The sequence below is a fragment of the Sphaeramia orbicularis genome, chromosome 17 (assembly GCF_902148855.1).
Source record: "Sphaeramia orbicularis chromosome 17, fSphaOr1.1, whole genome shotgun sequence".
Lineage (NCBI taxonomy): Eukaryota > Metazoa > Chordata > Actinopteri > Kurtiformes > Apogonidae > Sphaeramia > Sphaeramia orbicularis.
Genome location: NC_043973.1, coordinates 17,248,341 through 17,263,981, shown reverse-complemented (window position 1 = coordinate 17,263,981; position 15,641 = coordinate 17,248,341). Strand labels below are relative to the sequence as shown.

General features: G+C 36.2%; 1 protein-coding gene across 2 annotated transcripts in view; it reads left to right on the top strand.

Annotated features, from left to right (window-relative positions):
- Nucleotides 1-15,641, top strand: part of hs2st1a (heparan sulfate 2-O-sulfotransferase 1a) — an 88,463-nt gene that overhangs the window by 60,759 nt on the left and 12,063 nt on the right. For both annotated transcript variants that reach the window (XM_030160262.1, XM_030160261.1), the window contains 4 exons: nt 7,853-8,106; nt 11,205-11,290; nt 12,682-12,820; nt 12,915-13,012. In XM_030160262.1, coding sequence (XP_030016122.1) covers nt 7,853-8,106; nt 11,205-11,290; nt 12,682-12,820; nt 12,915-13,012 — 577 coding nt within the window. The remainder of the gene's footprint in view (nt 1-7,852; nt 8,107-11,204; nt 11,291-12,681; nt 12,821-12,914; nt 13,013-15,641) is intronic.

Genomic DNA, 15,641 nt, shown 5'->3' with positions numbered 1-15,641 from the left:
GCAAAAATAAGCCTGACGTATTCTGCTACATCTGCGGTGAATGCACCATTGTACCTAACAGGAATCAAGTGATCAAATGATTTTTTTTCTCTTAAAACCTATTTTGGGTGAGAACTACATAAAAAATCAACTTATAAAGTCACAAAAATGTAATCAATTTTGTGAGAAGATCAAATTTTTCAAAATCAAATTAGCAAAAAAACCGGACCTGATTGAGAAAAACAGTCATTTTTGGATTTAGCAGTGCAAAATGGTCCTAATTCAGTTGAAAAAAACCTAGACAACTTGCAAAAAACATTTTTTTGTAACCCAGTGTAATTATATGTGGAAGACAGTATGAACCTTGACCAGACATTTTTAATGCTGCTAATCTAGTGTTTTCTCACATTTTAGCACTCTGATACCAGTCATTACTCAATTCATGGAGATATAATGCGAAAAAAAAAACAACAACTTTTGTTTAAAAAAACTGTTAATTACAGACTAATAACAATAAAAGTAATTGATTTACACTTAAACATGTTACTCTAGATCAGGTTTATCAAGAACAGTAAAGTTACAGTAATGGTATGAATTACAGTGTATGAGATGATACATAAGTGTCCACTGTGTCGGCTGATATGGAACTAAAACAACAAAACCCATGAATATACAATAGAACAGCTGTAGAATAACTGTCCACTGTAGTGACCACTATGCATGAAAGGGTTAATGTTACCTAACCCTTGTGGCCTTTTTATGAATCTCAATCAAATTGTAAGGTCAACCTGTGTAATCACCATACACAGGTTTCCCGCACGGTCTTAAAAAGTCTTAAAAGTCTTGAATTTACAAATCTGCATTTAATACCTTAGAAAAGTCTTTAAAAGGTATTAAATTTGATATGGTAAGTCTTAAGTTATGTTGCCATAAACTTGTTGGTTGTATTGTGTTTAAATGTGTCTGTTAAATTTTCAAAGCACAAAGAAAGTAACATTAGTCGACTCAATTCCACCCGTTCCAACCTGGCAATTTATATTGAAATTAGGAACCAATTATCACTAACTTTGCAGAAACAATCACAGTTAATTAGTTAGCTGTTAGTCACCGAAAAAGCTGACCTTTTATGGTCGTGGAATCGGCTGTGAAATGGGCATTAAATTCTGTTCTAAGTAGTTCTAAAAGGGCCTTAAAAAGTCTTAAATTTAACTTGTAGAAACCTGTAGGAACCGTGTGTATATTGTCTCAAAAGTCTGTATTTAAAGGTCCAGTGAATGTATGGGGATATTTTCCATTTTTTATGCCCCTTTTACATTTTATCCATGAGTTTAACCCTTTGATGCATGAATTATGAGAACCTTAGTCAAGATTTTTTATTTCCTGAGTGTTTTTGTTCCTCTTTAGGCATAAAAAAAACAATGTGATTTTTGGGATTTTTTTTTTTAATGAACCTATTTTTTATGGAGTTACAAAAATGTCTACTCAGCTGGACACCATGCGTTTAATTTTAAAGCAAAGAAACGTATTTAAAATGCAATAACAAAGTGATAAACTGTGTGAAAACTATGAAATGAAAAAATTTTAATGCTGCTAATCTGATGTTTTCTCACATTTTAACATATTCTAATATAAGTTATTTCTCACTCCATGGAGATAATGTGCAAAAAAAATTTTTTTGTTTAAGAAAACTGCTAAGTACAGTCTAATGACAACTAGAAATTAATTTCCACTCAAACATGTTACTGAAGATCAGGTTTATGTAGAACAGCAAAGTTACAGTAATTATATGAATTGCAATGTATGAGATGGTGTATAAGCATCCACTGTGTTGGCTGATATGCAAATAAAACAACAAAACCCATGAATATATAAGAGAACAGCTGTAGAATAGCTGTCCACTGTAGTGACCGCTATGCATGAAAGGGTTAAGTTTGGATGTTTCAGATGGAAGATGATAATCATCAATCTGCATTTTCATTTAATAGACTCACATTACAACTACAATAAAACTGTCATCAAATCGTGAAGCTTTAACTCCCATGATCCCCTGCTACTTCACATCATCACCTGTTACTACTGTTTGATTCAGACTCCCTGAACAGCAGAAACATACTCCTACATCCGGTGTGTTTTAAGATCATGAAGGTGTCCTTAAACACCTGGTGCTGTGTTTCAGACTATAGGCACCTAATATTTATGACTTGTATTGTCACGGGTTGGACTGCGGCTCTATTTTTTCGAATGTCATGGCCATTCACTGTACACCATCATAAAAATAATCCTAAAAGGACATTTGAGCCCAGGCAGTAAAGCAACTGTTATTGCTGTTGTTTTTGGCTAATGCATGCTTGCGATGGACGCGTGAATGAATGTGTTTGTTGCAGTTGTTGGGCGTCACTGGGAGCTGACAGCCTTCAGCCATTACAACCACCTGGCATAGCTCCACGCCACCAGCTGCAGGCGTGCGGAAGCGGCGCGGCTCCATGCGTAACCCGACCCGCAGCGTTTGATCAGGGGGGACGTTAACAGCTGCTCAGGACAGTGTAAGAGAAGGGGCAGTGAGAGTATTTCTGTGTGTGGATGTCCACGCTTGTTCACACACATGAAGGTGGAGGCGGTGGGATCGCAGATGACATCTTAATTGGCTTTCAGTGCCAGATGCCAGGCTTTAAGCTGCGCCGGCCCGCTATTAGCTGTAACAGTGTCTGAATCCGGCCTCCAGCTCCACAGAGAACTCCCACGGGTATTAGGTGCTCCCCTCCTCGTACACAAACAGCCCTCTTCTCGCTCCATCCGTCCCACAGAGCGCTGCGAGGCTTTGTCCTGCACCAGTCAATCTCAGATGAATTCAGGGGGAAAAAAGCCATAGGGTGAAAAAAGGCCGGGCGTCTTTGTGCTCCATCTATTCATTCCGAGGCACTGAAGTCTGGCTTTTCTGAGGCCTCATGCAGTGTTTGGTTTGAGATCCTCCCTCCTCCTTCCCCACCTCCAGTCTTTATATTTATAGTGCAGTGATGTCCTGTAAACGTCCAGTTACCATCTAAATGCTGACCTCTGACCCTCAGCTGGGGCCTCTTGCACTTCAGAGTCATCCTTTCATCCTTATCATGTGACACTTGTCTCAGAAGCAAAACAGTTAGTTCTACATACTCGATGTGTAACACAGTGTTTCCCAACCTTTTTGAGCCATGGCACATATTTTACATTAGAAAAATCACAAGGCACACCACCAAACAAAAATGTCACAAAACGGATATTTATTGAAATATAATGCAAATCAAGTCTCCGTTTACTCAGTGTGAAACCTGGGCCTGTTTAGTTGAACACAAAGCTGATATTCTTGCAGAAATTGAAGAAAGACACACATGAATCTTCTTCAACAGCTCTGGGTCTCTCTCTTTTTGCCGGGGGGGGGGGCGCTCATTGGGGGTGCACAGGCGACATTGTCACAGGGCATTTGGAATAAGAAACCTGAGAGGGTTTGTCAGCAACCCCTTGGACAGACCGTCGGACTGAGATCCGTTGTATAATAGTATGGGAGGTACATCCCCCCTGCCCGAACCCGATACCCAGGGTTCGTGGGTTATTCGCTGATCTGCACATCACTAGTGAGGGGGGTTTTATCAACAGAGCACACCGCATCGGGGCTGATTCACTTTCACTTTTATTTTGCAAAGGGAAACAGGAGACTGTTGTTGTAGAGTGGATCATGCAGTCGTATGTATCTATATCACGCTGCTCGCTTACAGTACCAACCAGATGAAATTGGATAATTTTCAACGGCACACCTGATGATTTCTCATGGCACACTAATGTGCCACGCCACAGTGGTTGGGAAACACTGGTGTAACAAACTATTGGTATCAGCTGAACTACAGTTATTGACTTTAAGGAGATAAAATAGCAGGGTTTTCCCCAGGGTTTGTGGAAGGCCTTTTTTATTGCTGTCATTTGACTAAAAACAAGACATTTTTGCACAATTAACAAATAATAACAAGTAATCTAAAAAGCAAATACTCTTATCTTAATTTTAGCCTTGGTTTATTATAGTATCTAGATGATAGCTCAATAGATTGCGAGCCACATCTGCTCACTGATGGAGCCAAAATGCAGTTGCAAATTTCCAAGTTTATTTCCAGAAAAAAAAAAAAAAAAACTCTATTTGGGTTAACAGGATGTCTTTTCCCTCCTGAGTGACAGTGGAATGTCAGCAGAGCTGTTCTGTTTCTTCAGCTATGTTAACAATAGGGAAAACCTTGTAATAGCAAAAGTAAACGTCTAGTCTAGTTTTTTAAAGTCCTGTAAATGTCCAGGTACTGTGTAAATATTGACCTCTGACCATCAGCTGTCATCTCTTGTTCTTCACTGTCCCCCTTTTACCCATATCATGTAACACTTTCTCAGACGTGATACAGACTTGGATGGCTCTTTTCAGTCAGAGGATCTGTAAAATAATTTGCTTAAAAATACAATTATAAAGTATTGTTTTAACCCATAAAGACCCAAACAGCCACTGGCAACCAAAATCATCTACTGATCTAAAATGTTTAATACTGTTGATCCACTAATCCTATCAATGCATGTAAATAATGAGTGCAAAATGCAGTTTATCTTTTCATGGTCATCAGATATGACCCATTTAGATGTTCAGAGGCTCCGTAGTGAACGTGGAAACACCATCATCCTCTACAACATTGATTCACCGGTAAAACCCATGCAGTTTGACAAATGACAGAGGTTGTAGACACTTGGTTTATGTTCAGTTAATGATATATTTTGCTGAAAAAAAAAATCACTTTTTCGTCAGTTTTCTCTGTTTCTGATATAATAACCCTCAAATTTAATCTGAGCTTTTATGAACATCTACATGATCAGTGAATTAAATATAGGGAAATAGAGGGAAATAGGTCATTTTCATTTAGAAATGCAAAATACAAAGCATAATATCTCAATAAATGGCAATAAATTCCTAAGGAAAGGTTAAAAATACAGAAAATTTGATGTGGAAACTACTACAAAAGTAACACTGGGTCTTTATGGGTTAATATTGTATTATTAGAACAGTGTAATAGGGCCCCTTTTCACCAGTAAGAAAAATATGTTGTAGCCACTATTCCCATCATGAAGTGAGTGAAAGAATTTTGTATGAATAATATTCAGTCCAATTACACTGTTGGTCATGAAGTTGGAATGAAAATGTTGAAAATATATCTTATTCTTGATAGATGAAGTGTAACTGGGACTCAGTATGTCATCATTATACCTGTGTGAAGGTGATTAATGTTGTGTATAAATAGGAATAAAAAGAGGAATGTGTCTGAAAACAAAAATATTCTAACTTTGTGGACAACAGTGTGTTATAAGATGTAACAGTGAAGGAGCAAACTCAAGGAGAACAGAAACTGGAAACTGCAAACCAGCAAAATGCAAAACGTGGTCTTTTTCAGTTACAGGTTGTCAGATCTGGAACACTGCTATCAGAAATAAAAACAATTGATTTAAAAGATCTAAATATTAGTGCAAAACTATGGCTTAAACAAACACTGAATCATATCATAGCATTCATCTCAACCATCAAGTTCTTGCTGTCCAGTTTATATTGATTTTAGCTGTTTTTCTTCTCTCTATTTGCATTATATATTTTTTTTTCTCTCTGACTTTGTGATCTGTGTCAAAGTAGATGTATTTTGTAAAATTCTAAAACGTAAAATATATGTATAGAATAAAAAAGACCATGACATCTAGGGTTAATTCATACGATGTGTTTTGTACCACTGTTATGAAAGGTTCTTTCATGTGCACAGGGAATTATGCCAATTAAATTAAGTTCCATGACAGTAGGTCCATTATTCTAAGTTGAAGCACTTGAAGACTCATGTTAGTGTCAGTGTTCATTAGGACTATGACCATCCTTCTGCTGTTCATTTTCTTTAGGTTTTTAAGTGTTATGCATCTTTTCAGTGATGCCCCGTCCTAGAGTTGAAGGAGTTGAACATTTCCCTGTGGTTGTCGTCTTGGTTCTCATTGGCTAAATTTGCTATAAAAGTCTACAAGACGAAGATCTATGTTTTGTCTCTTTTGATTTCCTTCCACTTTCTTGAGATGGTGGATATATGTCGTACCTTTTTGGAGTTGCCAGTTCTTCTCTAAAACACAGTGCAGGGTTTTCCCTGGTCTTCAACAGTGTTTGATGAATTAGAGATCACACTGAAAACAATATTCTTATGTGCATCAGTGTCTGTAATAAGATTAGTCCTGGTTTGATCCCTTTCAAAATATTCTCTGACTTGGTAAACACAATCCTAACTCTCTGAATCACAGTCCTTTTTATCCTAATGTTATACAACACAGATATTCAGTATTTTCACCAAACTCATCCGTTTTGTGTTTGAGTTGTGGCTTTTGCTGTTTTGTTTGTTGTCTGTCCTAGTCCATCATTGCTGTTTATTATTATGTTGTTGCCAGAACAGAACTCGAAAAGCTTTTAATTTCTTTTTTTTTTGGCCATTGTTTTGACTTTACTGTCGATTATCACCTGTGGATATCTGGTTAAATTTCTATCTGAAGATTAAAGATTGAAGATTGAAGGGATTATATCAGTGTTTTTCAACCTTGGGGTCGGGACCCCATGTGGAGTTGCCTGGAATTCAAATGGGGTCACCTGAAATTTCCAGTAATTAAAAAAAAATAAATAAAAAAGTAAAAAATTGTTGTCGTAACAAGAGTGACTCAATACTCCCTCTAGTGGTCACATAAATCCTTCTGTTCATATCTCTACAGTTCAGTATAGTGGTGTCATTAGCATAACTTCTTGGTGCTTTATTTTCGATACTCTAATAATAATAATAATTTAAGAGCTTTTTTTAATATTTGAAGGTAGATATACTGCATACAGCCCATTTAGACACTATGTAATTCCCAATGTGAACCAAGTGGTTGAGTTCAGCATTTTTCTCATTTACATAAAACTATTTACAGTCAAACTCTGACCAGGCAGTGTTCCTAACTTATATCAGTTTCTTTCCATAAATAGTATTTCTCTAAATGTCTTAAATAGACTGGAGTGCATTAAGATGTACTTGGGAAGGGCATTCTGTTTAAAGTTTTAGTTTAATTGCAAAGTCTATAGTTTAAGTGCAGCCGGGGACATTTGTTGAACATCGTCCTGTCTTTTATTTCCTGCCAGCTCGTTCTTTACTGCATCCAGTAAAGGCAAAAGGATGGCTATAGGACTGTACAATAGATCTGAAATAAAACCCTGCAGCCACTTCACTTTGGTGTTAAATAAGGAGAGTGAAAGTAAAGGTAGGGGACTGATATTAAAGTTGAATTTGATTAGCGAACAGGAGATGTGGTACCGCAGCGTGAAATAGGCTGCTCACAAAATGATTAACTAATATTCCTGTTTGACATTATTCTTGATCCTTGGTGTGAAGCAGGAAGAGTTTCAGCTCTCTGAAATGAAAAGGAAATCCATTTTTAATGAAGTTACAGTTTAGCCTGTGATGCAGCAAGGTTACCTCTGACAAGAGCGGGATGAATTTCACGCAGTAATCCTTGTTAACAGCAGCATAAGTCCTCATTCAAATGTACATCAGCTCAGTGTTATTTGAGCACAGCTGTGTTAGATATTAAATGTTTCTCCAAAGGCCAGAGAAGCATGGATTCAGAGCTTGAATAGATCATATCCAGCTGCAGAAACAATAAAGAAGAACATCTGCATTTGAAGCTGACCTCTGCGGTTGTGTCTCCAAGAGTCTAGAAATATTGTGCAGCATATTTTTGGGAAAGTGAAGCGAACCAGAAGCTCACTTAAATCTCCCCTCACCCCTCACCTTTACTCACCTGTGTCTTCTTCCTGTCGTCCTTCCAGAACGAGCCATCGCCAGACACGAAGTACGGGAGATCGAGCAGCGGCACACGCAGGACGGACTTCGGGAACGGGACTCGTCTGCGTGGTCGCAGTCAGAGAGCGAAGATGACATGGTCATCATTTACAACCGCGTGCCAAAAACGGCCAGCACCTCCTTCACCAACATCGCCTACGACCTGTGTGGGAAGAACCACTACCACGTCCTGCACATCAACACCACCAAGAACAACCCGGTCATGTCCATACAGGACCAGGTCAGAGCAACAGGACTACAGATTCAGCATTAACCCATAATGACCTAGTGTTACTGTTGTGGCAGGTCCTAAATGATTTTTTGTCTCTATTTAACCTTTCTTAAGTGTTTCATCACCATTTATTAAAATATTATCCTCTGTATTTTGAGCTTTATCAGTGAAAATCAACTGTTTTCTTATATTTAATTCACTGATCATGTAGATGTTCATAAAAGCTCAGAATTCAAAGTTCAAGGTTATTATATCAGAAACAGAGAAAACTGAAGAAAAATTGACTTTTTTTTTTTTTAGAAAAATCTCTCATTAACTGAACATAAACCAAGTGTCTCCATCCACTGTCATTGATCCAACTCTGTGGGTTTTACTGGTGAATCAATGTTGTAGAACACATGTGTCAAACATGCAGCCAAATCTGGCCCACCAAAGGTTCCATTCCGGCCCGCGGGATGAAAGTGCAGAAATTAACCTGAACAATCAAAGTTGTCCAAATCATTTTAGTTCAGGTTCCACATACAGACCACTGTGATCTACAGTAAAAGCAATAACACAATATTCCATAAATAATGACAACTACAAATTTTCTTTGTGAAAAATTGTGTGGAAAAAATTGAAGTGAAAAAAATAAGATTACACTGTGAAAATATTTACATTTACAAAACTATTCTTTCACAATAAAATGCAAATAAATACATAAATATAAACAAAGACGAACAACCCGAAATGTGCAGTTTGAACAATATTCTGCCTGTTACTAAATGTTTTGTGCATTTATGGATCCACTGTGATCTGTAGTTGTGTTAATAATAAGAGATGGAATATTGTAGAAATTGTTCAAATTTTAGTTCCAAAATCCAAAATTTCAACAATATTCTGCCTGTTACCAAATGTTTATGTAACATTGTGTGTAAATGTACATGTATAAATAATAAGTCGAGGTATAATATTGTTAAAATTGCACTAATTTTTCAAATGAAATGTCTGTTTTTTCAGGTTATTGACATCTTCTTTGTAAAATGTAAATATTTTCATAATTTAATTGGGGTTTTTTTGGACTAAAACAAAATGGAAAAACTTGGATTTGTCTTTATTTCTAGGTTATTAAGTCATTATTTCACTGGTCTGGCCCGCTTGAGATCAAATTGGGCTAAATATGGCCCCTGAACCAAAATGAGTTTGACACCCCTATTGTAGAAGAGGACGGTGTTTCCACGTTCACTATGGAGCCTCTGAACGTCCAAATGGGTCATATCTGATGACCATGAAAAGATGAATAACTGTATTTTACACAATTATTTACATGAACTGATAGGATTAGTGGATCAACAGGTATTAAACAGATTACACCAGTAGATGATTTTGGTCGATAGTGGATGTTCGGGTCTTTATGGGTTAAACCAGGTCTACAGTACAGGGAAAATATTTTCAGACACATTTAACTTTTACACAATCTCAAATATTATCATGAAATATTTGATGAGTGATGATGATTTGATGAAAATCTTTTTTCAAAAGGTGTGTTTGCATCAGACACAATTTTTTTATGGCGATGGGGGGATATTGTTAACAGCAAAAAATAGCAAAACTAAGTTGTTGACAGTTTCAACATGTCATGGCCTGGATGTGTTTCATTATCTGCTGAACCATCCAGTTTAACTTTGATGGAACAGAGCACGTGCAGAAGGGAGCATGTGGGTTTGGAGACTGGAACAATACTTGTCAGAGTTCAGTGACTTAAGAGTGATTCTTAATGCAATATATCACAAATGCATGGGGGATTCCAAAACATTTTTCCAATATTATATATATAATCCAGATTAGTGGCTGTGTTAGGCCTGAGGGTGCAAGGCTGTGGTGATGATTAACACCAGATCTTTAAAAAAAAAAAAGGTTACTTTTCCTTTTTTTTACCCATTGTGTAAGATTTCACAGGATCTTTTGTAGAAATAGAAAATAGACTGTTGCCCATAAGGTTGAAATAATTGTGTTTTCTGGCACATTCCTTTGTATCCATATTTATACACATCAGTAATCAACTTTGACCAGGTCCGGTGATTACATAGAGTCCCAGTTACACTTTATCTATCTTATTGTCACAATCATTTGATTAGAAAAGGTAGAAATATTTTATTACAACTTTCTGGGAAACTGTAATATGCATAATTGTGTTTTCCTTAGTGTTTAATGAGATTGCTGTCTACAGGTAGAGTGGATTTTCATGTGTCTACAGTAGGTCCAAACAGATTTCCTTTTTTTCTTTTTCCATTTTAGTGTGCAGCACTAAGTTCCAGTTTGGACCAGGATAAATATTCCCTTAAATCAAAAAGCTGGAGTGGGCAACAAGAATCTTTCCATCACTAGATATCACACACTGAACCTTTACAAAATAGGATAAACAAACATCTTTGGATCTATTCAACTCATTCTGATCACGCATTAAATAGTACTTTAAAGTAATATGTCGATAAAGATCCAAATGCATTCTGGGTCCTTTGGTTTAATGGATATTTTCAGTGTTAAGTTTACATGCACTTTATCTTATTGCAGTCAAACCTTTTTTTCACAATTCTGAACATTTTTAATACACTCATGTGATTTCAGATAAACCAAAAACTATTTTATAATAATAGTAATTTTATTTGTTTGATCACATTTAAAAAAGTACATAGATTGTGTTATATGTTCAAATTGTGGTATGAAATAAAGTCTGAGTATAAAGTTTATTTTATGTTTGTTAGTGTATTCACATAATTGATTGAGTCTATGAAAAAGAGATAAAGCTTTTGTGAGCATTACATGAAAAATATGACAGATTTGGTTCAAAAGGAGAAGCAGAATTTATGAGGTCGACCATATGTTTAATTCATGTTGAGGATCTTGCTTTATTCCTAGTGATGACATTGAGTGAGAAGTTACACTTTTTAACTGTGTTTCACAGGTTGTGAAACCCGACAATGATCAGAACCTTCAGGTGGAGCACAATGTCTCGCATCTTATGTTAATTTTAGACTGAAATAAATTATGACGTCTGGTGAAAATGTATACATGTCACGACTGAGCTATTTTCTTAATCTTCCTGCTTTATCTTTGTTATTTTTCAGGTACGATTTGTAAAGAATGTGACTGAATGGAGGGAAATGAAGCCGGGTTTCTACCACGGACACGTCTCCTTCCTCGACTTCACCAAGTAAACCAACTTTTTTTTGTAATGTATTCATGACGGTGGTTCTGTAAATATCAGTTTAATCTTCCCGTTGTGGCTTTGAGCAGTCGACTCCACCTTGTGGTCATTTAATACTCTCACTTTCACGGTTGGTTGTAGAGAAGTAAATGTCAAGTCAGATTTATTTATAGAGTGCATTTCATTTGACAGACATAGAAGAATCAGAAAGTAAAAATAAAGCAAAAGTCTTAGTCCAACAGTGAGTTTGTTGGTTTAGTGAAATTCTAATGACCACATACTGTATATGTATTTCTCTGTGTTAAGTTTTAATCTGGATATATGTGAAGTATGTACAGCAGTGAAAACGAAAGTCTAAGGGAAAAAACAGCTCCCTTTCATGTTTTTGTCCAGACAACATGAGACTTATTGCATTAATTTTCTGTTGGTTCATGCCAGGTTTCATTCACACACGTCAAATGTTTCTAACTGTTTGTGCTGTTTCTTGTTATGAGGTCAGAGGTCACACTAAATAGTGGCTTCATCTTTTAGAACACATTTCTTTTCGTTTTCTGTGTCTTTTAAAGCTGTGCACATATTCCCTGTATTTTTGTGTTATATCTAAATATGTATGATCATTTCAATCCTGCAAAAACAACAGACCTAGAGGTGTGTAGCGCCGTATTATGCAATAACCATGCAATATGTAATAATATAATAATTATCTAACTCCTAATGCATTAACACTGCATTTTGGCATAAAATTCTTGAACACATTTTATAATAACTTATTACATATTACTTAGTAATTACAAAATGCGGATGTAGCACTTTTTTTTTTTTAAAGGAAATGTAATAATTTGGTGTATTATGTAATATACCATCAAAACTGATGCCTTGATTGGAAAAACCATCATACCAGCAGAACAACAGTAAGCATTCCAAGCACTCCAGCTTAATTAGAATTCATTTTAACTAGTAGGATATTTCATTATCAAATCTAAATTAAATCTAACTGTATTCATTATAATGAAGAATGTGTTTGCAAGCTAGAGATGAAAGCTCCACTATTTAAGTATTACTAACAAGAAACTTACTGGTGCACTGAGATTTGGAAGACACAATGTGTAATAAATTATTACCAAAAAAAAGTCTATAACAAAATGCATTCAAGAATTTTATATGTTGTCATAAAATGCATCATTACAACATAATGAGGTGAAAAGTCATTACATTATTACATATTGCACCATTATTACATAATGCAGCGCTACAAGGTGACCTTTGCTCATTTATGTGAAATTCTACAATAAGCACAATTTCTAGTTAAAAAAACAGATGAAGATACCTTTTAAACCTATTATCAAAGTATTTACTGTCAGTAGGTTGGTATTACAGTGATAATTGTTATTTTTCAGGTTTGGGGTGAAGAGGAAGCCTGTATACATTAACGTGATCCGTGACCCTATTGAAAGACTGGTGTCATATTATTACTTTTTGCGTTTTGGGGACGACTACAGGCCCGGCCTGAGGCGCAGAAAACAAGGAGACAAAAAGGTTAAAATCAAATAATCTAACACCTCTACTTGTTCGAGTAAAGAATACAGATTTTTATGTAATGTGTCTGTGTAATGTGTTTTTTGTGTTTCAGACATTTGATGAATGTGTATCCGCCGGCGGCTCAGACTGCGCTCCGGAAAAACTCTGGCTCCAAATCCCGTTCTTCTGCGGTCACTACTCTGAATGTTGGTGAGTATTCAACAACCTGCACCTCATTCAGACAGAAATACAAAATATGGATCAAAGTGTATGTACACTGGACCATTACACCTACAGCAGTTGTTATTAGGGCTTGGATGATACTCCCTAAAGTGTTAACATGACCTGTCAAAGCAATATTTCTTTAGGTTTGAAGGCTGATTTTTCTTTCTGGGTGAGAATTGAAGGAGAACTTGACAATCACTTATTTACAGGTATAGAAATATTGAGTAAAACAAAGTAAAAACAGATGTAGAAGCATTTTGGAAGTTTTTTAGTCGACAATGTAAACAAAATTGACCTTAACCCTTTCATGCATAGTGGTCACTACAGTGGACAGTTATTCTACAGCTGTTCTCTTGTATATTCATGGATTTTATTGTTTTAGTTCCATATCAGCCAACACAGTGCATCATCCCATACACTGACATTCATACCATTATTGTAACTTCACTGTTCTTGATAAACCTGATCTGCACTAACATGTTTTAGACTAAATCAATTGCTTGTTATTGTTATTAGACTGTAATTAACCATTTTTCTTAAACAATTTTTTTTTTTGCATATTATCTCCATAAAGTGAATAATAACTAATATTAGAGTATGTTAAAATGTGACAAAACATCAGATTAGCAGCATTAAAAAAATTAATTTCATACTTTTCACACAGTGTATCAGTAAATACATGTTTCTTTGCTTCAAAAATTAAATGCATGATCTCCAGCTGAGTGAATATTATTGCAACTCCATGAAAAATAGGTTCATAAAAAAATTTTTAAATCACATTGTTTTTTTCATGTCTAAAGAGGAATAAAAACACTCAGGAAAAATATCTTGATTAGGGTCAAAAAACAGTATTCAAAATCTCTCTGACGGGACATTTTAGAGACAATTTGACCCACATTTTTACTTTTAAATTCCTTTTTGCTTTAGTTGGACCATAAGGGATTATCTAAAACAAGGAGCTACTTTATATTGAAATAAATGTTGGAATGACCATCAATTGAAGTTCGCTTTCTGACTGGACATTACTGTGTTTTGACCCATTAAGGTTCTCATAACTCATGCATGAAAGGGTTAAACATAAAAGAAAACTGTATATTCAAATGATATTTATTACGTTGTGTTAGATTATAATGCAGCATTTTCCACTCGTATTTCATAGCCCAGCTGCCTGTTAGTGACTGCAACACTTTAATTCAATGTGTTCTAATACTGTTGTCCATACAATGTATTAAGCTTGTTTTAGATGAATCACACAGAGGGTGAGTGAAGGATTGAGCAGTACTTTATCAGAGAGAAAAGCCTCAGTGTATTTTTATTTCCGAAACTATACTGGGAAAACTATCACCTTATTTGTGTAGTTTTCAGTCAGTTACCGACAGCTGTTCCTCACTCGTCTACACCTGCTTCTTTTCCCAAAGACCAAAAATGGGTCATGGAGCTGTTTTTATTTGGCTGGCTGTTGTAATAATAATATGACATGTGGTATATGAATTAATTGTCCTAAATAAAATACAGTCTGGCCAAAAAAGTCATCATAATATTGAGCTTTAACTTTGATTATGTTATGCATTTGCTGTGTTAACTTTGCAATAAGCTTATGTCACAACATTTATTTCTGTAATTTTTTGGACACATAACATTGCTGAACTGAAGTAACCCCAGATCAAAACACTGCCCCCACAGGCTTGGACTGTAGGCACTAGGCATGATGGGTAATTGGTTCATCCATCACTCTGGAACAGGGTCAATCTGGGCCCAATCCCAATTCACCCCTTGGCCCTACCCCTTGCCTCTACCCTTACCCCTTGAAACAGAGCTGCAAGGGGTAGGGGTTGAAATTTTCCCCTACGAAATGGGACAACCCTTCGAGGCCCGTTACATCATCAGCAGTCATCGATGCCGCTATAAAAATATGCGACAACTTTGTTTACTGAAGAATTCGCCGTGCCGTTAGCAGCTATAACCATCTCTGTGACATGGACTTTGGGCATTTTTTTGTGGCTATCAACCACAAACTGCAGAAATGCATTCTATAACACATTGAAACGGCATTAAACGGTCGATTAAACGATTAAGTTGTTTACAAAGAAAATACGTACATTTGTGTGTTACTTTCATCACACTGCTGCACTTTTTTGCTGTGTTTACCTCCATCCTGCCAATGATTTGAACAGAATTACGGGAGATTTCTCATACCCCTCTGTTTGTAGTGTGGTCCGGAAAAATCTCCATTTCGAGGGCCTTTGACTCCTCGAGAATTGGGCCAACCCTACCCCTTCACGTAAATGAGCAAAACGGAGGGGTAGGGGTAAGGGGGAGGGCCAAGGGGTGAATTGGGATTCGGCCCTGGACTCATCTAACCACATGACCTTTTTATTTTTATGGAAACATAGTCCAATCATTATTCTCTCTATCAAACTAATGCAGGGCTGTCAAACTCATTTTAGTTCAGGGGCCATATCCTCCCAGTATGATCTCCAGTGGGCCGGACCAGTAAAATAATAATATAATATATAAATAATGCCAACTCCAAACATTTCAATATGTTTTATAGTGGGAAAAAAAGTAAAATTACACTATGGAAACGTTTACATCTATAAACTGTCCTTTTAAA